At 37.6% G+C, this 27,570-nt stretch overlaps 3 protein-coding genes across 5 annotated transcripts; 1 reads left to right on the plus strand and 2 right to left on the minus strand.

Moving 5' to 3' along the window:
* The first annotated feature begins 1,785 nt into the window (after window positions 1–1,785).
* c1galt1c1 (C1GALT1-specific chaperone 1) lies at window positions 1,786–4,576 on the plus strand. The gene is made up of 2 exons (XM_017475135.3): window positions 1,786–2,176; window positions 2,654–4,576. The coding sequence occupies exon 2, from the start codon at window positions 2,668–2,670 to the stop codon at window positions 3,625–3,627; it is 960 nt and encodes a 319-aa protein (XP_017330624.1). The 5' UTR covers window positions 1,786–2,176; window positions 2,654–2,667; the 3' UTR covers window positions 3,628–4,576.
* Window positions 4,577–6,373: 1,797 nt separating this feature from the next.
* On the minus strand, window positions 6,374–12,061 carry mcts1 (MCTS1 re-initiation and release factor). 2 transcript variants are annotated; one of them, XM_017473305.3, is made up of 7 exons: window positions 12,023–12,061; window positions 11,881–11,932; window positions 9,699–9,851; window positions 9,485–9,582; window positions 6,899–7,032; window positions 6,725–6,792; window positions 6,374–6,590 (listed from the first exon to the last, which is right to left on the minus strand). In XM_017473305.3, exons 2-7 carry the CDS (start codon window positions 11,889–11,891, stop codon window positions 6,509–6,511), a joined length of 546 nt encoding a protein of 181 aa, XP_017328794.1. In that variant the 5' UTR covers window positions 11,892–11,932; window positions 12,023–12,061; the 3' UTR covers window positions 6,374–6,508. The 2 variants fall into 2 exon arrangements, with proteins under 2 accessions (XP_017328794.1, NP_001187990.1); NM_001201061.1 differs by having other exon boundaries at window positions 6,377–6,590; window positions 11,881–12,026.
* Window positions 12,062–12,914: 853 nt separating this feature from the next.
* cul4b (cullin 4B) lies at window positions 12,915–26,849 on the minus strand. Of its 2 annotated transcripts, XM_053682228.1 has the most exons (21): window positions 26,784–26,849; window positions 25,906–26,325; window positions 25,112–25,227; window positions 24,788–24,891; window positions 24,552–24,621; window positions 23,872–23,945; window positions 23,615–23,777; window positions 20,922–21,011; window positions 20,212–20,294; window positions 20,053–20,120; window positions 19,804–19,922; window positions 19,501–19,693; window positions 19,261–19,365; window positions 19,068–19,178; window positions 18,848–18,933; window positions 18,647–18,754; window positions 18,430–18,543; window positions 18,133–18,238; window positions 15,946–16,118; window positions 15,697–15,849; window positions 12,915–14,170 (listed from the first exon to the last, which is right to left on the minus strand). In XM_053682228.1, exons 2-21 carry the CDS (start codon window positions 26,057–26,059, stop codon window positions 14,075–14,077), a joined length of 2,286 nt encoding a protein of 761 aa, XP_053538203.1. In that variant the 5' UTR covers window positions 26,060–26,325; window positions 26,784–26,849; the 3' UTR covers window positions 12,915–14,074. The 2 variants fall into 2 exon arrangements, with proteins under 2 accessions (XP_053538203.1, XP_017329973.2); XM_017474484.2 differs by lacking the exon at window positions 26,784–26,849 and having other exon boundaries at window positions 25,906–26,777.
* Between the last annotated feature and the right edge of the window lie 721 nt (window positions 26,850–27,570).

Consider the following 27,570-nt stretch of genomic DNA (forward strand, 5'->3'; position numbering starts at 1 on the left):
ATTTCATTTCTCTGCATCTTATCAGTTTTCCGTGCACTCTGCTTAGACGCAAGATGCAGCTCATCAGTTACTACAGCCTTAATCATTTGGTCCAAATGGTTTAAGTATTCTTGAATATTTAAATATAAAACAGCCCAAAAATATGCGTTATGGTGTTGAAATAGCTTCATAAACAGTTTTATGTCACATGGAAAAGTACATGGGCAAAAAATCAATCACGTTACAGGGTTGAATGCAGTTCAGCAGGGTTTAAAATCATAAAGTTGAATGGGTGGTGGGCGGGGAGTGGGGGTAATCATTTTCATTTTAGTCTTACAGGTCATTTCTTTCTTTCTGGGAGAAAAATGGCCTATACAGTATTATGTTAAACCTTTGATAAGTAACAAACATTCACCACATGAGGTCCCATAATATTTCCATGAAACACAAACTTTTACATTTATTTTGTATAAATTCTTTTGGATTACATAGTAAAAACATGTGAATGTATTTATTCATTTGGGTCAGTTATACTTTAGTGATTTATTTCTTATTAGTAATATTCAGGGTGCATAAAAGACACCAAATCGTAAGAGTGGCCCATTGAGTGACTCTCCTGGTAAAACAGGCCTAAGAGAGTTAATTTGGATTAAAATATTTCTCTAAAAATGAAAATTATGCATGAATCATGGCCATGGATTTGTCAGAAATAATACAGCCATCATAATACACGTTACGTCCAAAAACATGGTGGACACCTGACCATCACACACATATGTGTATATTCCCCAGACTGTTGCCACAAAGGTGGTAGCACACACTTGTATAGGATGTCTTTGTATGCTATAGCTTTACAATTTCCCTTCACTGGTACTAAGGAGGACAAAACCTGTTCCAGAATGACAATGTCCCTGTTCACAAAGCAAGATCCATAAAGACACGGTTTGCTCAATGTAGTGGCTCAATGGTTAAAGCTCTGGGTTACTGATCAGAAGGTTGGGAGTTCAAGCCACAGGATCGCCAAGCTGCCACTGTTGGGCCCCTGAGCAAGGCCCTTAACCCAATCTGCTTCAGGGTCGCTGTTTCATGGCTGACCCTGCGCTCTGACCCCGACATCCTAACAAGCTGGGATATGTGAAGAAAAGAATTTCACTCTGCTGTAATGTATCTGTGACATATAAAGGCTTCTTCTTCTTCTATACGCTAAGGTTGGAGTGGACAAACTCGAGCGTTCTGCACCGAGCCCTGACCTCAACCACACTGAACACCTTTGGGATAATTTGTAACGCTGACTGCTCCCAAAGCCTCCTCACCTGATATCAGTGCCTGACCTCAGTAATGCTCTAGCGGCTGAATGAGCAAATCTCCACAGCCACAAAATCTAGTGGACATCCTTACCAGAAGACTGGAGGCTATTATAACAGCAACATGAGTGTAAAGGTCAGGTGTCCATAAACCTTTGGCCATATAGTGTATCTGTGTTCGTGTAGAACTGGAATGTATTCTGCTTTATTGCTTTTTGTTCTGTGTTAGTGATATTCACATTTAATCAGGACCAATTCAACAACATAATCTTGTGTCCATAAAATGACACAAACCTTCAGGTATCAGCCAGTCTGATAATTCCGCATCAAGTATGAACAAACTCACCTTTCCGACCTGACGTATGGAAATCGTTTATGCAGGCATGCATCGACTCAAATTTGGTTTTGTTTGTGGTTTTTTTTAAAAATATATATATATTGTTGCTTACCAGTAGATGGCAGCAGCGCCGTACGTTTACTGTTCGACTTCCGGTTATGTTAGCAGTTTTAGTTTGTTCTCATCTTTTTTCCTCTTATTTTTTTTTAAACTACATAAGAATATATTATACATCAGAATATTTATGTATAATTTTTCCGAACTTGTTGTCCTATATGTTTAGTAAACTCGGCTCTCTAGTTTTTCGGCTTGTTTGAATATCTTTTATACTGCCTATCCCATGATAGCTGGTGACGTCACTAGTGAGCTGTGAACTCTTTTCCCTACATCCGGCTGCACTGGATCACGGAATGAAAGCCACTTAATTACAGCAGTATTACTGTTACTAATGACAACAGGTAAATAAAGTGTATCAAGCGGGGGCGAAAAAACGGAAATTATTCAGATGTGCGTTTAGCTTTTTAGCTAACTGGGCAGCAACTTCAACAAGGGAGAGGTAAATTGTTTACATTCTTTTTCTTTTAAATATAACAATTGCTGATTGTAGCGTTTGTGTTGCTAGCTTGTTCTGTAACTCAGCTCACTTCCGTAGTCAGAACCTACCATTCCGATATTTGTAGCTCTATATACATTACTTGTCAAGTATTCTGATGACTTCGTGTTTGTATGAGCTAGCTGTGAGCTACAGTACATATCCTGAAAGTGCACACAATATAAAGTGCTCCAGACATACACGATTTCCTTCTTGAGGCGATGCGGAAATGCTAGTGGTAGAAATTCTTTTGAATTGAAATTTATTTATTTACACTTACCGTGAATTTGTTAAAGTGCTGGGTTGTGTCTTTAAATAATAAAAGTACCGTGGAGCTACAGAGTGTATGCAGAATTTAATCTTCATTTGTGTCACATGTTTTGAAGTTGTTTTTAAAGTGATGCTCTTTTGCACCAATCCTTTTGTCTTTTGTGTCTGCAGAACCATTTGGCAAAATGGTGTCTGAAGGCAGTTCGTTTTTCAAGGGCATGGTCCTGGGAGGAATTTTCTGTTTGGTATTGTCACTATTTGGAACCTTTAGTCCAACGATTCCCCATCCTGCAGAAATGCACCACGACCACCACCATCATCTCAAACCTCACAGCAAAGAGGATATGCAAAAGTTAAGCAAGACTCAGATGTCTCATCTCACCCAGATGGTGCGAGTGTATTGTATGATTATGGTGACACCCAAGAGCTTGATGCACTGGGCTGCTACCAACAACACTTGGAGCAAACACTGTGATAAGTCCGTTTTCTACAGCTCTGAATCATCCAAAGTAATGGAGGCTGTTGATCAGCAGGAAAAGGACGAGTGGATTAGGCTGCGTAAAGCAATCGTGCATGCATACAAGCATGCAGATGGCCTCCGCTGGTTCTACATTGCCCGACCCACGACCTTCACCATCATTGAGAACCTTAAATATCTGGTTCTGGTTAAAGATCCCAGTCAGCCCTTTTACATTGGCCATGTGGAAAAGTCTGGTGAGCTGGAGTATGTGGAGTACAGCAGTGGCATTGTGCTTAGTTATGAGGCTGTGAAAAGACTCATTAGCATATTTGATGATGAGGACAGGTGCCCTGAGCAAGGCTATAGCTTGTGGAAGCTGAGTGAAGAGAAGCAGCTTGCTACATGCCTGAAGTTCAGTGGAGTGTTCGCTGAAAATGGAGAAGATGACCATGGAAAGGAGCTCTTTAACAAAAAGGGTGTGAACGAGCTCATTTCTGAAAGCATAACCCAGAACCCTGACGATGTCGTGGAGGCATGTTGCTCTGACATGGCCATCACATACAGCGGCATGTCCCCCAGCCAGATGCAGGTCATGATGTACGGAGTTTACAGGCTGAGGGCATATGGACACAACTTTCATGACTCTTTAATGTTTTTACCTCCAAAGAACTCGGACAATGACTAATCACTAACACTGACGCTACTGCTCTGCCAAAAATGTTGTATAATGGACAGTGCTAAAGCGCACATAGCGAGAGGATCAATGGATCAATCCACATAAACTGTTAGTTAAAAGAAATGTGGTAAAGCAATTTTTGTCAAGTAAAGTTAAATAATGCTCTTAGTTAGCATTATTCAACTTTATTATGGCTCCAAGAGAGTCACGTGCCTGTCTCAACTTAGCTTGGTGAAATGTTTCTTCTTTTCCTCTTTGACAAATTGTGGGGGATTTTTTTTTAATCCAGTGATTATGCTCTGTACACACTGCAACTCTGACCAGGATGAAGCAATTACTGAAGATGAATGAATATTTTAAAAAGTATTTTTATAGCTAGGGGTAGGAAATGAATCTGCCAACAAGATCAGAAACCCAAAGACACATTACAGCATATATTGGGCTATACTTGGGCACCTAGAAATAATCTTTATAATTGCGTTATTTCTAAATTGTTTACATTAGTCTTATACAGTAAATAATGGTGAATGGATGAGTATTAATGCGTATTAATGAAATAATGTTGTCTTATTGAAGCACTATGTACGGCAGTGATTAACTTGATTTCATTGTTCCTGCACTTGGTTACATCCATAGGACCATCAGAAATTGTTTTACGTTTTAAAAGATCAAATGCTGTTTTAGCAGTGCTGAATTAGCACTGTAATGAGGATGATACTTTGTTATTCTGTTTAAAGCTATGTTTCTGTTTTCATGAAAATATATTTTGGCAGAGGTTTATTCTATATATGTGGGTAAAAAGAGATTTCATGGGGCATTGGTTTCTTTTCATTGGATTCTACTGGATTTGTTTGATCATTGGTTTCTGATTATCAGTGAAACGTGTTAACGTTGTGTTGTTGGGGTATTGGAATATTATTAAAATAAAGCTCAAATTCTCATTCTTATTTTACAAAAATCTTAAATGTTTTGGAATCTGTTTGGTTATATTTTAGGGATATAAATCATTTGGATAGCAGATAGGATCCTATAACTGAGCAGCACTTGTGAAGTGTTTCGTCTTAAAATATGTTAAGAAAATTTGGCAAGATTTCAGTTTTGGCAAGTCATCAGTAATGATTGTTACCTGAAGGTAAATCAGGTAAAAACATTAAGCTTAAAACATTAAGCAATTATTGCAAGGTAATATTTAGTATGGAGATTTACTAAACATGGGACATTTCTTTATGGCCCAGTCTAACAAACTCTTTCTATTGTTACACAGAGTTGCCACTTCACAATATAAAAAGCATTGGCCGTGTTATAACGTACGATACAGGTATATAATTACTGTTCATGAAGTCTAAGGGACTCCTATAGGACTGCCACTGGCCAGATGTTATTAGGGTAGTGTTTCCTTCTCAACACACCACTGACAATGACTTAGCAGTGGTATGTGTACGAGTGTACACTATGTCTGCGGACATGTGATCATCACACCCGTATGTGATTCTTCTTCAAACTGTTGCCACAAAGTTGGAAGCGCAAGATTATCCAGAATTATCTAATGCTGTAGCCTTATTTCCCTTCACTGGAACAAAGAGGCCTAAACCTGTTCCAGCATGACAATGCTCCTGTGCATAAAGCAAGGTCAATGAAGACATGATTTGCCAAGGTTGGTGTGGAGGAATCGAGTGGCCTGCACAGAGCCCTGACCTCAGCCCCACTGAACACCTTTGGGATGAACTGGAACACTGACTGTGCTCCGGGCCTCCTCATCCCACATCAGTGCCTGACCTCACTAATGCTCTTGTGGCTGAATCAGAAAATTCCCATAGCCACACTGAAAAATTTAATGCAAAGCCTTCCCTGAAGAGTGGAGGTTATTATAACAGCAAAAGGGGACTAAATCTGGAATGGTAAATGGTCTGCACTTATATAGTGCCTTTTAACCTTAGCAGTTCTACAAAGCACTTTACACAGTTTCTCATTCACACACATGCACACACTTGCACACAAGAAGCTAGCCTGCCATCAGGAGCAACTTGGGGTTGTGGAGGCATCTGGGCCAGGAATCGAACTGCCATCCCTGCAATTAGTGGACACCTGACCCACTCTACCAGCTGAGCCACAGCCACCCCTAATGGGATGGGGATGGGAATGGGATATTCAAAAAGTACATATGGGTGTGATGGTTAGGTGTCCACATACTTTTGACCACACAGTATCAATTGGCCCAATAATTAAAAAACCAAAAATGATCTGATGTGATCACTGTTCTGTGATCAGAAACTGGCCATGATAATGGTTAATAAGAAGAGTCACACACTGTGAAAGGAAAAATTTGGCTATACTCACATCTTATTCACCAATTTAGGAACAATTGTATTAACTTTGTTAATTTTTTATAATAAAAGAGATCCCTGTAGATCCAAAGTCTCAAACTGTACACCTACACAGTGGACTAAACAGAAAAATGTTTCTAATAAAGAGTAAAACATCTGCACTTGATACACACTCAATACTGTGCCAATGTCACTGCTGTGCTAACTAAGTACTATATATGACAAATGAAGTATATTGTGTTATTTGACAAACAGTAGCATCCCAAAAAGACCTAGTGTACTAGGTACAGTTTGCTGAGCTACATGTGGAAGTAAGACAATCTGGGGTGATTTACAAGCTCTTTTCACCTTGGAACACTGGGTTTCAGTGGACTTTACACTGCTGTTTAGACTCTGGAGAACATCCTGATATATAAAAACGCTGGTTCAGATTGGCTTGAATGCAGGTTTTATTAGTGCATTGGGTTCTTAATCTTCAGCGTGGTTTACCGTTGATGTACAGCAGACAGGCAGAGAATGGTGTCTGGCAGGTCAGAGATTTTAATAACATACATTTTATGTTGTTATTACTTATATGTCTTCATGTGCCACAGTCCATCATTGAGATAATGAACATTCTCGATCCCAATCCCCTTGTTGACCTTCTCTCTGTTTTGAGACATAATAATGATTATGGTTATTCAGGTAGAATACACCACAGAACACAATCCAATTAACTTCGTGTATCACCTTGCTTGTACTTTCTGCAATGAATTTCACATTTGAAGAGCAAGGCTACTTACATGTTCTCTGCAGACATTTTCATCACACCCACAGAGAGCGCATGCTGCTTGCCTTCTGCCATTATTGCCTGACACAATGAGTCAAGGACAAAAATAACCTGTCTTTTATTCTGTGACAAAGTGTAACATTTATCTCTGCTGAAATAATCTGTGCTGCAGAATCTCAGAGGATACAACTACTGTGTCCACATCAGCAGGGTAGAGTTTCGCTCCTGGTGACGTCAGCCCGGGGCACATGATATTCGCTCCACTGAGAACAAACTTGATCGCTCCTTTATCAACTTGTTGGTGTGGAAGAATGAAAGGATCTGTACAATAACAGATTGTGCATGAATCAAGAAATGCCAGAGCAATGCATCAAATATTGGATCCTGGGTTAAGCAATTTTTCCATTTCTTTTTTTAATTTTACTAACATAACACATTACCTCTTACTTATATTTTGCCTGTTATATTTAAAACAAAGAAAACAAAACTATATGTACATATTTTTAACATAAAACATTTTTCCCCTGTAATAATGCAGATTTATATTTCTATTAATACACTTTAAATCATATTAAGCTATTAGGTCAAGATCATAACAGAATTTTGATTCTGATCCAATTGGAGTTGTGTAAAAAATTTAACAGGACAGGACATATAGGACAACAATCAAGGGCAGGGTCTTGTGATGCAGCCTGACACAAAGCACCATTATTGTTATAACCCCAAAGTTGATTATTTGTCCTATAACAGCATGTTCTGAAGCCTTCTATTCCTGTTTTACCAGAGTAATTTGCCAAGGCAGACCATTTTTATTTACTAAAGAATGACATGCACTTTTTAATCATTATCTAATTTCATTTAATGCTGTGTAATGTCCACAAAATAGTGTTACTTCCTGTTATCACTCATGTCACAGCAGCTGCAGTCCCCTCTGAAAGTATTGGAACAGCAAGGCCAATTCTATTGTTTTCACTATACATTGAACACATTTGGGTTTGAGATCAAAAGATGTTTACTAGACAGTAGATCAGAATTTTAGGTTTCATTTCCTGATATTTACATCTAAATGTGTTAAACAACTTAGAACATGGCACCTTTGGTGCCAGACCACCCAATTTTTATGTGAGCAAAAGTATAGGAACAGATCCTTTAAAGTATATAACACTTAATTTTTGGTTGTATATGCCTTGCTTGCAATAACTGCATCAAGCCGGTGACCCACTGACATCAGTAAACTGTTGCATTTTTCTTTTGTGATGCTTTTCCAGGGTTGTACTTTCTGGAAAGTGCTTTTCTTTCATTTGTTGTTTGTTTTGGGCATTTCTCCCTTCATTCTCTTCTTCAGAAGGTGAAATGCATTGGCAGTGTGTTTTGGATCTTGCTGGATGATGACGTTTCTCCCAATTGATTTGGATGTATTTCTTTGTAAATTTGCAGACAAAGTGTTCCTGTAAATTTCTGAACTCATTCTGCTGCTACCACCATGAGTTACATCATCAATAAAGATTAGCAAGATTAGACATGCAAGCCCAGGCCATGACGCTACCTCCACCATGTTCCAAAGATGAGCCTCTATGTTTTGGATCATGAGCAGATCCTTTCTTTCTCCACACTGTGGCCTTTCCATCACTTTGTAGAGGTTAATCTTGGTTCCAGAACTTTTGTGGCTCATCTCTGTATTTCTTTGCAAATTCTTACTGCTGATGAGTGGTTTGTATGTTGTGGTATGGCCTCTTTATTTCTGCAGCTGAAGTCTCCTTCAGACGGTGGGTTGTGATACCTTCACCCCTGCCCTGTGGAGGTTGTTGGTGATGTCACTGACTGTTGTTTTGGGGGTTTTATTCAGAGCTCACACAATGTTTCACATAATGTCATTAACTGCTGCTGTTTTCATTGTCTAACCTGTTCCATGTCGGGTTGTTAGAACATCAGTGGTTTCTTTCTTCGACAGGACATTTCAAATTGTTTTATTGTGTATAGAGTTTCCCTCTTTTCTCAGCTTCAAAATCGCATGCTTTTCTCTTATAGACAGCTCTCTGGTCTTCATGTTGGTTTCTCCGTTTTAAGAACAAATGCAGACTTCACAGGCAAAACTTATAGCTCAAACCAAGAGTTGACATTCAGAACTATTAATGATTTAAACAATCAATTAACCGAGCACACCTGGGCAGCAACAAATACCTATAAGTCCAGTATTTTTGATAACTTGAAAAAATGGGTGGGTTCATATGAAAGGTGCCATGTTCTAAGTTATAAATATGAGGAAATTAAAACTGAAATTCTTATCCATCATCTCATATTCACCTTTTGATCACAAACCCAAATGTCCTCAGTGTATATATAAAAATAAAGAATTGGCCTTGCTGTTCCAATAATTTTGGAAGGCACTGTATAAAAAGTGGTCCCTCACCAACTTTTTGCGCTCTCTTCAAGTTAATAATACAACAATGCACATTGCATTTACCAAGAAACCAGAAGACTCCCAGGCAGAAAACTTACTGGCTGTTACAAAATGCTGACACTGGAGACTCTCATTACAAAAAATTTTACTATTATCAACAACCAAACTTCTCTTTGTTCAACAGCACGTTTAATCCGTTTATTATTAGATTTAGTTTATGTACAGCATACAAGACACCCTCTGACCAATCAGAATCAAGAACTCAACAGTGCTATCGTATAATAGATAAATAATAAACATGGATATGCCTATTCTCTACTCATGAATCTGTACTGGCACAAGTTAGGGTATTTGATGTTTTCGAAGACTTACATTTGTGAAGGAGTCGCAGGGTTGGGTAGAAAGGTCCTTCTCTCTGCCTGAAGAAGAGCAGCTCACCATTTACTGTCAGAATTTCAATGTGTTCGTGACTGCAATAGTAAACAAATAAGAATCAAAAATATATAATTAAGACATCATCTTAAGCAAGACTTTTGAACTCACAAAAGTAAGTAATTATAATTTACAAGCATTCCATATCTCATACCATCTGACAATTTTGACTGGATCCTTTTTGGGCATGATCTGATTGAGCCATGGGTCGATGTCAGGGAACTGGTCAACAAGCTGATTCTTAATGCCTTTGATTACAGACGTCTTTAGCTGAATACAGTTGGAGACATTTTCCTTTTCGTCAAACCTGGAAAACAGGAACAACTGCATTATTAAAGTGAATTTTAAAAAATTAACATATGGGATTGAGGAAATACTCAGATAAAGATAATCAGAGCCTAATATCAGTCCTTTAGTTATGTCCCTATTTAGTCTGGACTGTCAGGAGTTGTTATGGATGAATGCGTAAGTTGTTATAAGGTTGCGCTACTGTTTATTTCTAAGGAGTCTCTGAGCAGAACAGATTGTTAGTGCGCTGTTTACCTGGGCGTAAGCTTGGTTCCAAAATCTGACATGATATATAGCAAGAAACAGATTACAGTATTTATTTTGGCAAGTATTCTACGACACATGAATCAAAGTCAAGTGCCTGTTTGAGTTTCCTTTCTGGTTTGGGGCTGAATGAAAAATCCTACCATTTAACACATCTGCACATTTATAGTTCAAGCTGATTCACATCATTTTTTTAACTTACAGTGCAACAGTCATAAATAATATCCACTTTTGCTCACAGCAGACGTGTTTTATATTATTGTTGTTTAAGTAAATGGTCTGCACTTATATAGCACTTTTATCCAAAGTGCTTTACACTGTGTCTCATTCACACACACTCACACACCAATGGTAACAGAGCTGCCATGCAAGGCGCTAACTTGCCATCGGGAGCAACTTGGGGTTCAGTGTCTTGCCCAAGGACACTTCAGTATGTGGAGTCATGCGGGCCAGGAATCGAACCGCCAACCCTACAATTAGTGGACAACCTGCTCTACCACCTGAGCCACAGCCACCCCTTATGTCCTTTTTATCATATTGTAAGGATTAATGTCTGGGTTGTTGTTAATGATTAACAACAACCAAGACTAAGTCCTTAATGTTCCCAACCCTGGTCCTGGAGTATCTCCTGTCCTGCACAATTCTGTGTTTCCCCTGCTCTATTCAACTAAGGGATAATTGTTAATTATCTGATTAGTTGGAACTGGTGTGTTAGAGCAGGAAATTGTTTGTTTGTATTTGGGTTTATTGCCCTACCATCTTCAATAGCTATTTCATGGCGAATACAGGTATTTATCAGTCACTCAACATTTCCGTAAGTACGACTCTCTAAAAGATCCTATAAATTTGCTCGTGATAAAAATTGTAAACGTTTTCCTGGGTCCATCTTACAAAAGAAGTGTTTCAGAGTTTTACCTGATAAAAGGCGTTGTCTCATGACATTGCTCTTGCCACTTGTCGAATGTATACACTGTAATTATATATGTATATATGCTGTAATTGTGTCTCCATAACTGCTTTGTTTTAATGAAAATATCAACAATTATTGGATGATCTGTCTTAACAGATTCTAGTGCTTGGAGGCAGGATTTTGAGTCAGTAAAAGTTCCGTCCCTTTGCATTTTCAGTATGATCCAGGACAAGAAGTAGGGCTTCTGCTGTAAAGTCAGAGCAGGAAACACACTCAAATGTGCAGGACAAGGAGGTGTCCAGGACCAGGTTTGGGAACCTATTTCCCAGTGTACTTGGTCAATAAAGCTCAGTCCACATGATTCACAGGGCTCTTTGATCGAAACCTGGTCAATCAATAGAGAAAGATTAGAGCACTGATCACATTTTATAGGAATTCACTGACTGATAATCCTTCACAGAGTTGCTTTAGTAAAAACCTCTGACGTAAAACGTTACTAAGTTCTCAGTATGCACTGTCTCTTTACTACTAATCACTTCCATACACGAGGAAACACAAATAGCATGGTCTCCGTGGAACACAGGTACACACAAATACATTTAACCATGTAATAAACCGAATATTAACCAGCGCCATAACTAATACATAAACTGTAAGACAGTGAACTTCCTGGCTAGCTAGCATATAGACTGGCTTTATGAACTGAGAGCAGGTTAGTAAGCTGTTAGCGTAGAAATACTACGCGAAATAAATTGTTCTGATTTCATCTCATCATTAATGAAAACATGAACTTAGTTTACACGCACATGTTGATAAGCTGTTAACTGTTAAATTGGTATTAAAAAAGTCTTAATTAGGCATAGCCCATCCTTACTTTTTAAACATTTTTGCTGGATGTATCTCTATCCTCTGTGCTATGTTTCGTACTGTTTAAAATAAAAAATGGTTAGGAATCAACAATTAACAAAGAACATGTAACAGAAGATGTTCAATGAAATAAACGATTCAATCCTCACGTCGTGCAGCAACACAGCGCAGCAGTCTCTACGACATACGGACGCCTTTTGCGACAGTCTTCCACTCTTTACGGCAATTCAAAACCGTGAGCAGCAACGCTTGCTGTCATAAAGAATATTATTACTAAGCGATTTCTCGGGAGCAAGGGCTTCTCAAACATTATGCAGCCAGAGACACCTTTAATTATTAAAATAAATCCTTATCGCGTTTAGTTTTTTTTTAACCAAATCCAACTATTCAAACATTAGGCTGTGTTTAAACGTGTGCAATTATTTATTATAGCCATAATAAAGGTCTTTATTCTGGAACCTTCCAGTGACACAACACATTATGTCTAAGATGATATTATTGAGGTTGATATTAAACCTATTCAGTTCATATATAACACACACACACACATATATATATATATATATATATATATATATATATATATATATATATATATACACACACACACACATATATATATATATATATATATATATATATATATATATATATATATATATATACACACACACAGCCGTTTTTGACAAAAAAAAATATGCCATTAATAAAAACAATTTAATATAATTTGTTTGAGGTATGTTTCATGAAGCCAGAATGTTCAACTATTAAACAAAAATTGTTTTGTCATATCTGTGGTTTATTTGCAATGAACCAAAAAAGCCAGGTGAACATCCACAACCAAGTGTGGTGATTCCATAATTTTTGCCTGGGGATCTACAATTACAGGAATATTTTTCCATAATACCCTAACCCAGGACTCTTGATAATATAGGCTTGACGCAACCAATGTTCACGTGTCTTTCATAAAATTGCCTTTTCAAAAACGCCTCACAAAATGAATGATTAAAAAATAGGTAGCTGAATAGAAAAAGGACATGATAATGGAAACACAGGCATTTAATCTGAAGCAATAAAAACAAGCAGACATATTCAGACAAGAGATAATTGTCCACTTATGATTTATCGAAACACTATAATCATACAACTCTATTCATCCAGTGATGCCATACAGGAGTTTCTCAGTGTAATATGCCAAGGATATACAAATCTTCGAGTTACTAAGATAATGTAATTATGACACTGCTGTGCTTTTATACTGTTTAGTTTCTGGAAAAAATGTTCATCTGCATTATTTTAATTCCCAGCAAACAAAGTTTACCCTCCAACTGCAATGAAACAGGATTTTTATTAGAAAACTACCCTTAACATTGCAGTAATAAATCCATGCCCAAGTTGGGGTGCAAGGTGGATGTGGGCATGACATATTTATAAACACAAAATTAAACAAACAAAAAAAAAAGCTGAGTAGAAAGGAATATATGTATTGACAAGTTTAGCAGCATGAATTCGTCCTATAACATAATGAGTGCTTGTTTTTATCTATTTTGGCACACAGTTTTAGTACTTTGAATTTGGCTTCTACCACTTAATGTCTCAAGGCTTCTTTTTTTTTTGTCCATTTTCAAATAACCTGTGAGTTATTGTAGACTCCAGTAGTGAAGCTTTGTTTCTGTCTGTATAGATTTCCCATTAAAGACGTGAAATCCTATTTTTAATGTTATACACTCATGTTGCTACAGCACTGAACAAATTTCTCATTTTATTAGCAAGATCTTTTTTCCATTTTTTCCTCCACACGCAATAACATTTTGCACAGAATACACAGTGAATTAAAAGGAAATGTGACTTAAAAATAAGCAGAAAAGGATGTTCCAAACAAAATGGACTTGGAACCAATTCTGAAAAATAAATACACTTTTCCTTTAAGTAAATAAAAAAGTGAGGGTGGGAATCATGTATCTGGGATTGTCCAATTCAAAGAGAGGAGCTCTGACACTGAAGAATACATTTCTTTTAATGGGCATGCAATCCAGCCGAGAACATACCCCAGAGAACAATTTCCATTCAGTTGTCGGTCACTGGGTTAAAGAGGGTAAAGATAACTGGAGGATTCTATTCCACATGTTTATTGAGAACAGCCTCCTCTTTCTTGTTATTCTCCACTCTTTCCTTCCTTCTATACATTGCTGTTTCTTTCTCTAAGCCACATAGTTGTACTGATTGGAGTTCTCCTTGTCTCTTTCCATGTAGTCTCTATCAATGAGCGACTCTATCCTCTTCTTTAAATCAGCAGGCTGCAAGGCAGAGACAAACACTTGGCATGAATTAACATTTATACGTACGCTTTTGCTTGATAAATATTGTGCTTCTTTATACAGTGGGGGAAATATGAATTGGACGCGTCAACATTTTTTTTGGTAAATACATTTCCTATGAGGCTATTCACATTTTCAGCAGACATCAGTATCAACTCCAGAAATCCAGAAATGTAAAGAATTCACAACATTAAAATCCATAAATAAAGTTGTGTGTAATAAAGTGGAATGACACAGGAAAAAAAGTATTGAACACGCTAACTGAAATGTATTGAATACTTCGTGGAGAAGCCTTTGTTTGTAATGACTGCTTCAAGACGCTTCCTGTATGAAGAAATTAATCGGCCGCAGTATTCAGGTGTGATTTTGGCCCGTTCTTCTAAACATATTGTCTTTAAATCTTGTTCAATTTGATTCAAGTCAGGTGATTGACTGGGCCATTCTAACACCTTGATTTTTTTTTCTCTGAAATCAATTGACAGTTTCCCAATTGACAACCATATGCTTCGGATCGTTGTCCTGCTGGAAGGTCCATCCACGTCTCATCTTCATCATCCTGGTGGATGGCAGCAGATTCTTCTCAAGAATCTCCCAGTAAAGGGTTCCATTCATCGTTCCTTCAATTATATGAAGTCTGCCAGTACCATGTGATGAAAAACAGCCCCACACCATGATGCTTCCACCTCCAGACTTCACTGTTGGTATAGTGTTTTTAGGGTGATGTGCAGTGCCATTTCTTCTCCAAACATGGTGTGTAGTATGACAGCCAATAAGTAAAATTTTGCTCTCGTCTGACCACACTTTGCATTGCCTATTGTTTTCTCTATGACGATGGCACCTGCTGTCTCCAAGTGTTTCGGGAGCTCCTGTGCATGGCCGGTTGATGACGGAGTGATGTTACTTCCACTTGCGGATAATGGCCCCAATGGTGCTTACTAGAAGATTCAGAAGTTTTGAAATACATCTGTATCCAATTCCATCAATATGTTTTGCAACAATAAGATTGCGAAGGTCTTGGGAGAGCTCTTTGCTTTTACCCATCATGAGATGTTTCTTGTGTGACACTTTGGTAACGAAAAGACTTTTATAGACCATCAATTTACTAACCTAGCTAATATTAATTTGCACAGACAGGGGGTATAATTACTTACGAATTTCAGCTGGTTCCTTGCCTTAGAGAACTGCTTTTTCTTAGCGTGTTCGATACTTTTTTCCTGTGTCATCCCACTTTATTACACACAACTTTATTTATGGACTTTAATGATTGGATTTCTTTGTGTGTGTGTGTGTGGATTTCTTGAGTTAATACTGTTGTCTAGTGAAAATTTCATGTGTATAACCTCATTAGAAATATATTTACCGAAACAAATGTTGACGTGTCCAATACTTATTTCCCCCAATGTATACAAGAACTATTATTATAGATTACCTTGTATTTGCTTCTGCAAATTAATTATGATGCCTCTAAAGCACATGATCAAAATTGAACAAACATTTGACCTCACCTTTACAGGGAACTTGAGTTGGTTGTAAACCTCAGACACTAGGAGATTATGGCTCAAAGTCTTCCTCATCTTCATAATGCGGACAATGGCAGCATCAATCTGGTATTGCCGGTCCTGGAAAACTCGCTCTGTAGTACTAGCTTGCTCCTCCACCTGTAATCCAGGCATCATGCATAAAATAAAATGTTTCATAACCTCCAAGGCAAGAGTATATTTTTGATGAAATAAGAGTCACAATGGGGTGTGTACCGTTTCTTTCATCTGGATCTGGTTGATCTTAATCCTGAAGAGCTTGTGCTTGAAATCGTCATTGCAGGAAAACTTGTCTCCATCTTCCACATCTTTGCTTTTTGGGGTTTTGGTAAGTACTCTTGCCTTGCCACAAGCCAGGGATTGGAGGGTCCGCCTCAGCTCACTGTCCTCTGTAGACATTTGAAATAATAATTATTGGCCTTATTTTTAGTGAAATATTTTGCATTACTTTACTAATTGATATATTTGTCCTGATCTTTTTTTATTAGTAGTAGTATTTACCAAGACAGAGCTTAATGGTACATTCAATGAAAAGTACTGGTCAACAGCAGACCAATGTCTCAATTTAAACCCTCCCACAACCCCTCCACTTGAAATTCCAAATAATTACAGAACCAATTACCCACACCCTATCTTCAAGACAGGGGAAGGAAAAGAAAGAAAGAAAGAAAGAAAGAAAGAAACAAACAAACAAACAAACAAACAGTTATTCCTCTCTCCAATAGGTAACTTCCTCATTTCCATTAGGTAGCATTAGAAGTCAATTAAAGCGCATTGCCACTATCAGGAAAACTACTGGATATATTTTAAAAAGTATTACAGCATTTATCTGAAACACAGGGTTGTATTTTGCATAATATCTGTACACATCTATATTGTATAAAACATCAGGCTTTCTTGAGCCAAAATATGTTTCTCTTTTGCACATATCTACTAACATATGACATGTAAGTATCCAAAAACATAATCAAATTGTGACATTCACGGTGTGAGAAATTCATACTTGGCCAGAAAATTTTCAAGTAGGGATAATTGACACCGGTCAATTACACCTTGGATGTGCGTTAGTTTCTAATATTTAAACAGACCAGAATCAATTATTTATTCTGCTTATACCAGAGTTACTACACCTGAAGACATTATTCAGATGTTTTATTTCAAGACATTTGTAGGGTTTTTGTCAATCAGATAAATGTGGCACAGGAGGTTATGGCTCAAAGTCTTCCTCATCTTCATAATGCGGACAATGGCAGCATCAATCTGGTATTGCCGGTCCTGGAAAACTCGCTCTGTAGTACTAGCTTGCTCCTCCACCTGTAATCCAGGCGTCATGCATAAAATAAAATGTTTCATAACCTCCAAGGCAAGAGGATATTTTTGATGAAATAAGAGTCACGATGGGGTGTGTACCGTTTCTTTCATCTGGATCTGATTGATCTTAATCCTGAAGAGCTTGTGGTTGAAATTGTCATTGCAGGAAAACTTCCACATCTTTGCTTTTGGGGGTTTTGATAAGAATTCTTGCCTTGCCTTTAAACGCTTTTGTGTGTGGAACTAATTTATTACGCATCCCATCTCAAGCGTCTGAAGCTAATTACAAAACATCATTTTAGAACTGGTAACAGAGGCTTGAGCCATCGATATGCAGTTATTGGAGAGAGTGAGAGAGCAAGAGAGAGAGTTTTTTTCGTTTCATGCTGATAATATAAAAAAAGAACAAATAAATAAATATCAATAGGCCTACTTGTTCACAGGGTTTTGCATTACAACATATAAATATTGATACTTGTTCGCAGGCTTTTCTGTATCATTACTGTAATCATGTGTTCTCTCACACGCTTTGTTCCTTTTTTTTTTGCTCTCTCTCTCTCTCCAATAACTGCATATCAATGGCTCAATCCTCCGCTTCGCCTCATGGCTGCATTACCAACTCGGGTGCGCTTTATTTTTCTAATAATTAAACAGCCCGTCGTCAATTATTACTTACTTATTTCTGGAAAATCAAAATTTTCTGTCATTTTGTGTGCTGTTAAATGTGGTGGACAGTAGGCTACCTTTTCTGTTATTTCAGTTAACTTGGCGAAGTGATATGGAACTGTACTGCAGTCAAGACCTGACTGGAACTACTTTAGCGGTGCATTTACCTCAGAACGTCTGTTAGCCTAGACCCCAATTTGAAAAATTCCATGTTGTTTGGGTGAAATCTGTTTCTGAGTTGTCACAGTATATTAATGGCAGACATTTCTGATCATTTGTGTTTCATAATTTTTCACAGTAAGATGTAACGTGTTTTCCTTGATCACCACATACACACCAGACTTCATCATTCCCAGTGAGAAAACAAATATCCCAGTGACTTTAAAATGAGGACACATTGAAAAATAATTCTATATTTACACATACCTATTCCTGTTGCCAGTTTGATCTCTTCCAAGGAAAATTCTTCTCCTTCATTAAACATCAGCAGAACTAATGTCTGAAACAGTGACACCTGAAGCTCTTTCTTCCCCTTTAGAAAATCAGAAATAAGGTTAAGTTGTCTCAGGGCTCCTTTTGGTTCTGAGGATGCAGTTTATTAATTATAAATTTCAATCTACAAGCTAAAGGGTAGCGTTTAATTTCGTTTCACTGAATGATTTACACAAGGTTTTATTCACTGGAAGGCTTTTTTCCCCCTAATGTGCCTCAAAACTGGTGTACCTCTTTGAATTCAGCTTTTAATACACAATGTCCTAATGTCGACTGCCACTGTAGTTTTCTTCCGCTGTGCTTCCCAAGATAAAAGGTCTTGAAAATTTCTTGTAGCTTCACCATCTTGGACAATAAAAACAAGAACACTATGAATAATTTATCTTAATTCAAATTATTTATCAATTAATTATAATGTTGATTTGAGCCTTTTTTTTGCCAAACAAACCTCTGCAGGCAGATGAACTTCCATGGGGACATACGTTGGCCAATAACCCATAGTGAGAATGTTCACGGTCAGCTCAATGTTACCTGGGATATTTTGGCATTGCATGTACTGAGGTGAGAGAACAAAAGATAAAAGGTATGTTAAGATGTTAAGCCACGTAAGCACTCAACCGGTCGACTGGACTTCAGTTAAAACCATTACCTGTTTGAATTGCACCATGATATCTTTCGAGAGCTCCATGTCTTTGAACATTCCTTCCAATTTACTGGTAAAAGCTGCTCCACATTCTAAAATCAACAACAAAAAGCAATCCGTAATCACTCTGTTCAGTGAAATAGTGACACTAGGTCCTGTATCATTAAACAATTTGCTTAAATGAATTATAGCCATACAGAAATCTACAGCCATGTGCAGCAATTACCATGTTTCAGTTTTGAGAGCATTGACTTCTCAGCATCAACAGAGGCACTTTTTCCGACCAGCAACCTCTTTGCTAGGTCTTTTTTGTAGAAGGCCTCAAATACATCTTTGCCTATTAAACAAAAAGAAAGCTCGGTTGTAATAACAAAACATGTTTGTTCTGGGGTGGTGTACCTAGGAAACAAAGATCTCACCATAAATAAATCTGAATATGATCATAATCTTGTCCAGCATCTTCTCGAGTTCTTCATCTGTGGCTTCCTTATTTCCTGCCCGCAGTTTTGAATCCACATATTTTGCTACAAGAAAATTATGGTAATATTCACACAGGACCGTTGCTTTGAACTTCTAAACTAGACTGCAATTTCTAATGAGATTAAATCTTGCAATAAAGCAGTATGAACTCAGACAAAGACATTTCAAGCGGTACTCACCTATGAGCTCTGCAGGTTTGTTCGGCCGCTTGTTGATGAAGGTCTCAAAAGCTTCCTTCATGGCATTTACAAATTTTTCATTCTTCATGAAGCATATATCGATAATGGAATCCACTTTATCCTTGAAGTCCAGCAGTTCCTGCACCATTGTCTTGTCTTTCTCAGGATTGATAACTATTGTGCTACCAAAGGCCTGTTATATAAAAACAATATCAGCACAAGCAGGAAAGATTTTTTTTTTTACTCAGTAATATTTTTTTTATTAATTGAAGCTCAATCAAGATTTATAGACCTCCAGTTTACCTTGATATACTCAATCCAGTGCTGCAGAAGGACCTGCACTCCACCTCGAACTCGACTGAACAGCTGATATAGCAAAGACAAGTCCTGGATACGGTTCTCATCCAGCAGATGATTCAACCCTAGCACACCATGACAAACATTTGGCAAAAAAAATTAATGTTTCTCCACAAAAAAAAAAATTTATGTTGAATTGATCCCAACAATGAAGAAAAAATTTGTTCTTTCATGAGTCATCTTCCAAGCTAGTACCTTTCTGAAGTGTTGCGGTCAGATGTTCACCAAGTAACTGCTTCTCCACAGTGGCTACGAGGGGTTTTCTAAGACAGATCACACAGAAAACCAGTCACATTTCCAATATCCAGAGTAAAAATCAGTTTTCTGTGGGCTGATTATGAGTTTAAGCATTACTGTGTGCTCTGGTCCAAGTATGTGATGACCCTGTCTGCTTCCTCCTCCAAACGTTTGTTTACATGATGGAGATATTCAGGCACCTTCAGGAGAAAAATTTACTTCATTTATAGTTGCCACTTTTATGTATGGAATATACTGTCGAGTTTAAATTGTTTATTTTTACTACATTTGCAGCATATATCAGATGGCCTCACTAGGACAGGGATTAACAAGACCATCAAGAAAATTTTGTGAAAACCAGTCATTTTATATTACTGGCATTAAAGAATATGAAAAATAAACAAGCGAGAGAGTCAGCTGACAGAAGATTTAGCACTTGCTTATTGTTATTAATATTAATAAATATTTTTAATGGTACAGAATTGAGTCGAAAGCATTTCCACTTGTCTTTCAGTTGTTACACTCATCATTCATTTCGTGCTCCCAGCTGTCTGTACTCTTGAACTTTTATGGAGTTTTGTGGGTGTCACTAAATGCAACTGTGTCAGGAACTCCCTTTGCACTTTACAGGTGATCAACAAACACACGCAAGCGTGAAGAAAATCAGCTAAATCAGATAAATGTGGCACAGTGTGTGTCCCATAAGCATGTAGGCTTTAGATTGTACATATTGAGCTTTCTAAGTTGCACAATACAGACAAGACAAATATTTGTGCCAATATATGGAATAATCCTCTAAAACCCAACATTATAAACAGGTACATCACCTCTCTTTCCTGCATCAGCCTCTGACCTTCTGCAGCATACAGCCGATTTGTCTCCTCCAGAAAGCGTTGCTCAAAGGAATCTTGATAAATCTGTTCAAAGACAGATTTGAACAGACTATTTAAGAACATTTAACTTCCAGAACAGCCACAAATTACAGGAAACATGATGGCATGAACTGTACGAGTCATGAGATGATCTAAAGGACCATAAGATTTTAGATAAAGCTGGATATAGGGATTAAATGAATGTTAAAGATTAGAATATGGATAGGCATAAATAGATATGGAGAAAAATAGAATGATATAAAGGACAGGGATTGGGATAGCTGAGACATATATAGGACTAGGAATAGTGATAGAAATAAGTTTGGGATACAGACAGGGTCAATAACAGGTATACAGTTATATATAATGTTAGAAACAATGATAAGGAGTAGACAGTTGCAGGTACAGTGTTATTGAGGGTTCTCATATCTGATCATTCTGGTAAGAAGTTGTTAATTAATTTTCTATAACAGCGTAGCTCGGACAGTAGTGCCAGCTGCAAGGCAAATGACCGGTTTATATTAATGCACTTGTTCTAATAAAGTACATTATCGTTTTCATAGTAACAACTTACAGTGCCCTCCACTAATATTGGCACCTTTATTAAATATGAGCAAAGAAGGCAGTGAAGATTTGTCTTTATTGTTTAACCTTTTGATCTTTTCTTTAAAACAAAAACAAACAACAAAAATCACAAAAATACTCTGCTCTCATGGATATCAACCAATTGCAAATAAAACACAGGTTTATCCAAAAAAATATCTTCGGTAAATATAAGTGTGCAACAATTATTGCCACCCCTATTAATTCATATGAGAAAAAGTATATTCCCATTGATATTTTAAAAATTTTTAGTACACCTGGGTGACTAGGAACAGGAAATTGTTCAACCATGACTTCCTGTTTCACAGGGGTATAAATATGAGGTAACACATTCGCCAAATTCCCTTAGTCATTCATAACAATGGGTAAGACCAAGGAATATAGTTGTGATGTGCAGCAAAAGGTTGTTGAGAGTTACAAAATAGGAAGTGGCTATAAGAAAATAGCAGAAGCATTGGAAATGCCCATTTCCACCATCAGGGTAATAAATAAGAAGTTCCAGTCAACTGGAAGTGTTATGAACCAACCTGGAAGAGGGCATGTGTCTATATTGTCTCAACGCACTATGAAGAGGATGTTCGAGTGGCCAAAACATCTCTAAGGATCACAGCTGGAGAACTGCAGAAGGTAGTTGCGTCTTGGGGTCAGAAAGTCTCCAAAACTACAATCCGAAGTCTCCTACATCACCACAAGTTGTTTGGAAGGGTTTCAACAAAAAAGTCTCTACTCTCATCAAAAAACAAACTCAAGCATCTTCAGATTGCCAGACACTACTGGAACTTCAAATGGGATCGGGTTCTATGTCAGATGAAACCAATATAGAGCTTTTTGGCAATAAACACAGAGGTGGTTTTGGCGCACACAGAGAGGTAGCCATATGGAAAAGTACCTCATGCCCATGGTTAAATATGGTGGTGGCTCTTTAATGTTTTGGGGTTGTTTTTCTGCCAGAGGACCTGAACATTTTGTTAGGATACATGGCATCATGGACTCTATCAAATATCAACAGATATTAAATGAAAACCTGACTGCCTCTGCCAGAAAGCTTAAAATGGGCTGTGGTTGGATCTTCCAGCAGGACAATGATCCAAAACATACATCAAAATCTACACAAAAATGGTTTGCTGACCACAAAATCAAAGTCCTGCCATGGCCATCCCAGTCCCCTGACTTGAAACCCATAGAAAACCTGTGGGGTGAACTGAAGGATCTGGAGAGATTATGTATGGAGGAACGGTCTCAGATCCCTTGCCATGTATTCTCCAACCTCATCAGGCATTATAGGAGAAGACCCAGAGCTGTTATCTTGGCAAAGGGAGGTAGCACAGAGTAGTGACTAAAAGGGTGCCAATAATTGTTACGCACCTATATTTAACACATATTTTTTGATAAACCTGTGTTTTGTTTGCAATTGTTTGATATTCATGAGAGCAGAATATTTTTGAGATTTTTTAAAACAAAAGATTAGAAGGTTAAACAATAAAGACAATTTTTCACAGCTTTCTTTGCTCATATTTACCAAGGGTGCCAATATTAGCGGAGGGCACTGTATATGGCGTATGCACCACATAGTCTGATTTTGACATGTTTACATGTTCATATACTAAAGTTTTAGTTACTTGTAACAGTTAAAGGTAAATCTGTAACTTTACGTTTTCTGACATTGGAAAGCTTTCAGAATGGAGGGCTTTGCAATTCCTCATGACATCAAAAAGAGAGGCTGGTTAGGGAACACCTGTTTTATAGCTGCTATAATGTAAGTGATAACTGAAACTAACTTGTTCTTTGGACATTCCACAGCATTAAAAGTAAGAATAAATAGACAAAACATAAAATTTCATTCTTTAACAAACAAAAATGAAGACAAAAAAGGAAAATTGAACCTGCTCTGGTATTAGAGGAATAAAGCACTTCAGGACATGTTATTATAGGAAAACAATCAATTCTGGTTTATATTATCCTGCCGTTGATTGTTTTCACATAACAGTGAACCCTTATGTGTTTTATTCCTTATCTAACACATATGTAATGTGGTTTAGTAGTACTTGTAGGTCAGAGAGCATGCTCAGTAGACTCCTCAGAAGAGAGCGGTCTATAGCCTCCCCATTGCGTTCTCTCTCTATGAGGAGCAGGATCCCATCAATTGTCTTGCTTTGTACTTTCCAATCACTGATGATGTAGAAACGAAACAACTCCAGTCCCATATCCCTAAAGATTACAAAAAAAGTGGACTTTTACTCATCATAAAAAAAAAGAACATTTGTTGGGATTCATTAAACTTACAGCAAATAAGGATACATACCAGATTGATGGCAGCATTGAATTTTGTAAAACATATGTGCGGTCCAAAAACAAAAATATACTCCTAATCATGATCTGGTAAAACAAAACAAAGCCAAGAAGACAAAACATTACTTAGTGTATAGGTTAAAATGCAATAGACAACATATATGAAATATATGCATGAAAAAAACTAATCCCCACTTTCTACGAGTACACAAAAAAACAACTGTAACTCAGTACAATATTCTAAATACAACTGCTAAAGAGAAGTAGTGAATTTAATATATCACAACGATGAAACAACATATGCTAATGTCCTGCAATAATATACAGCTAGAGAGAACATCAGGATAAAACCACTGCAATTGCAGCAATAAAAACCCAGATTTATGTTTTTGACCATCTAGAAACACCACGTTGTTCTATAGCTTTAGGGTAATCTAAAAAATAAATGTCTAAGAAATAAATAGCACTTTGACTGAATAAAGACAACCATCATTACTAATCAATAGTGTACATTTCCCATAAGAGCCAATATAATAAACTTTCCGAGGGGCATCGCAGAGTTGTGGTTAATCAGTACAGAAACCCAAACAGTGCTGCCATGTCAAACATATGATTAACAGCAATATTTTCATTTTAAATATTTACAGAAGAATCATTAAACTCGATGGTTTAATGTCAAGGTAGTTCTCCTACCATCTGTCTGCAGTGGTCTTGCCAACATTTGTCTATTTTCTTCAAGAAAAGCACACTGTCCAGAGAGTCCGTTAACAGCAGGGTTAAGAAAAAGGCATCATGACGTCAGGTCAGTCAAAATTTATCTAACTCTGGTTTCATATCACAGTTTATGTCTCACAGAATTCACATGGATTTGCAAACACAGGGCTTTCATCACAGCAAACCTCGCAAGATCAACATGTCGAAAAGGATATTCTCGAAACTCATCGATTTGTGCCTTGATGTGGTCTTCGCATACCACTCTTAGCTGCTTATACAGCTTGGCAGATATCTTATGGGAGCACAAATTCTCAACAGCCTGAAAATATGAAGAATATAGATTTAGTGGTAACACATGCATATATGGAAAACATACTGCAGTGCTATCGGTTTTAATACTTCTACAGGGAATGTGTACTAAATTTGCAGAAACAGTCATATACAACAGCCTGACTGAACAAGGACATCACTATTAGGTGGTGTTACTATCAGCAGTAATGGCTACAAGTCTGAGCAGTGTAGAGCACTTCTTTTCCCACCTGATAAAGCTCCTCCAGATTGTACTTTATTGACGTGCTATTCTGTATGGCCTCCACTGCTTCCTTCAACTTCTGCCATGTCTCACGTGTGTAGTTTTCTGGCAATTTTGGCTTTTCTGTCAAAATACAGAATACATAATAAAATATATATATATATATATACACATACACACATATACATATATATACATACACACATATACATATAACACGAGGACACATGCCATTAAAATATCACTAAATAATAATATGTTCTGGACTCTGGAAGTTATTTATATAGGACTCTGTGTACTTCAAAGTTTGTTGACATTTTATAAGGACTATAAGAAGCCTAAACTGTTATAACACTAGCCATAATATTTAATAGTGTGTGTAACACAAGTACACGGAAACAAGTCCGGGTCATATGGGAGCATTTTTTTTAATCCTTACACTGCAACGTGAATTTCTAATGAAGGCGTACTCTTTCTGTCCTATCTCGGTCATTCAAAATAGGATTTTCATATTGTCATTAATTAAAAGGCATATTTTGCATGTACAGGCCCTAATACTCATAACTGAGGTACACAAGTACTTGTAGTATTATAAACTTTAAATGCCTCTGGATGGACACAGCTGGAGACCCAGTGCTCATGCATTAGATTATAAACACTGTCATTTTCTTATGTGACAACAAACTGTACACAAGAATGATGCATTCGTGTTAAAGTCTGAATGTAAATGTAAAACTGATGCACGTTTTCAAAGGGACAAACAGACATGGAGCTAGAGGCCAGACGTTTGGGCTCTTTTACCCTTAAAGTTTTTGATCACAAGTTTCTTAGCAGCTCCGGGTTTGCTGTTGGCGAATGTCGCCGATCCGACGGATTTGGTGAGTCCGTTAGCGTGACCGGAGAAAAACGCGCTTTTAGCCTTGGAGCACGATGCGGTGGGAGACTCCTCTGCCATCTTCACATCCAGTCCTGTGCACTCCGAGCGCTCCTCGAACCGCAATTTCTTCTGGATGTGCTGCGACGAGGAGGAAGAGCAGGACGCAGAGGAATTGCACGCGGCTTTGGGGGATTTGGGAGACGCAGAGACGGAGTCAGTGTCCTCCCTGTCCGAGCTGTGAATCCTCCTCTTCCTACAAGGTGTGAGACTGCTGTCGCTGTTCACATCCGAAGCTGCCGCTCTGGCCTCTTGGCTTGGCGCTGGGGGATTAGGGGAAGGTAAACCTGTTGGAAACATGAAAAAAAGAAATACAAAAAAATCAAGTAGGTGATCTGCTAAACGCTGCGCTCCTGGATGTGCCGGTGGAGGGGTTTCTATAATCCTTTGGCCCTTAGTGTGCGGCAAAAAAAAAAAAACCAAAAATCCAAACCCAACGTCCAGTCTCTCTTTAGCATTAAACAGACAATAAATTGAGAACTGTAGCCCTACTTAGAGCCTCTCTTTTCTTGTTATTGCTGGCAGAGGAAAGATGGTTGATTATTGCTTCCTCTTGGACACACGCTTGTGAGATCCTTCAAACTGATTACAGTTCATCTCCGTCCACAAAGCACCACAGCTGTGCGTTGTGATAGTTTTATTCGTATTTATATTTAGTTTCATAGCTAAACTGCTATGAAATCTTTAAAGTAATTCCGATGATGAATAGTTATGACAAACTTTACAGGCCGATACGCTGACCTACCGGAAGTACTTCCTATGCTGTTGTGGTTAGCCTGTTAGCTCAGCCACTGCTCTGTGCGCGTGGGTTTCCTCTAACGTGGGCCTGCCACCAGGGGGCGCACCAGACCTGGTTCAACTGCACAACAACATGTACAACACAACGACTAACTGTCATCAAATTAATTAAAGTACAAGTGTGTATACACACACACACACACACACACACACACATATATATATATATATATATATATATATATATATATATATATATATATATATATATATATTATGAGTTGCGTCTGTTTACTCACATCACATTTCACAGGTTTTTACTAGTCTATATTATGACAAAATGCTATCTAGCCTAATCAAGGTTGAGTGTTATTAGTCTTTGCCTGAGTCCTCAATAGTCTTTAATTCACCGCTGCGGAAGAGTAACTTATTGACCAAGTAGCATACAAAACACACACACACACACATTTTGATTTTTTTTTTCACTTTACTTAGCTGTTTAATAACTATAGCTCTGCATTCCAGTTATAGCAGGTTAAAACCTTGCTGATCATGTTACATAAACTTATATAAATAAATACAAACAAACTAACAAAAACATGCTTTTTGGCATTGCAACATCGCCGCATATAAAGTGACTGCATTCTAGATTCACTTATTTCTTTTTATTCTAAACAAGAACAGTATGTACTGTTATATGTAAGGAGTTACGTAACTCTCAGATACATCATGGATTCTCACCCAGCTCATGCCTTGTTTTTCTCCTCCCCCTCCAACAAACTCTTCTGAAGCAT

Source organism: Ictalurus punctatus, chromosome 8, assembly GCF_001660625.3.
Source record: "Ictalurus punctatus breed USDA103 chromosome 8, Coco_2.0, whole genome shotgun sequence".
In the NCBI taxonomy this organism is placed as follows: domain Eukaryota; kingdom Metazoa; phylum Chordata; class Actinopteri; order Siluriformes; family Ictaluridae; genus Ictalurus; species Ictalurus punctatus.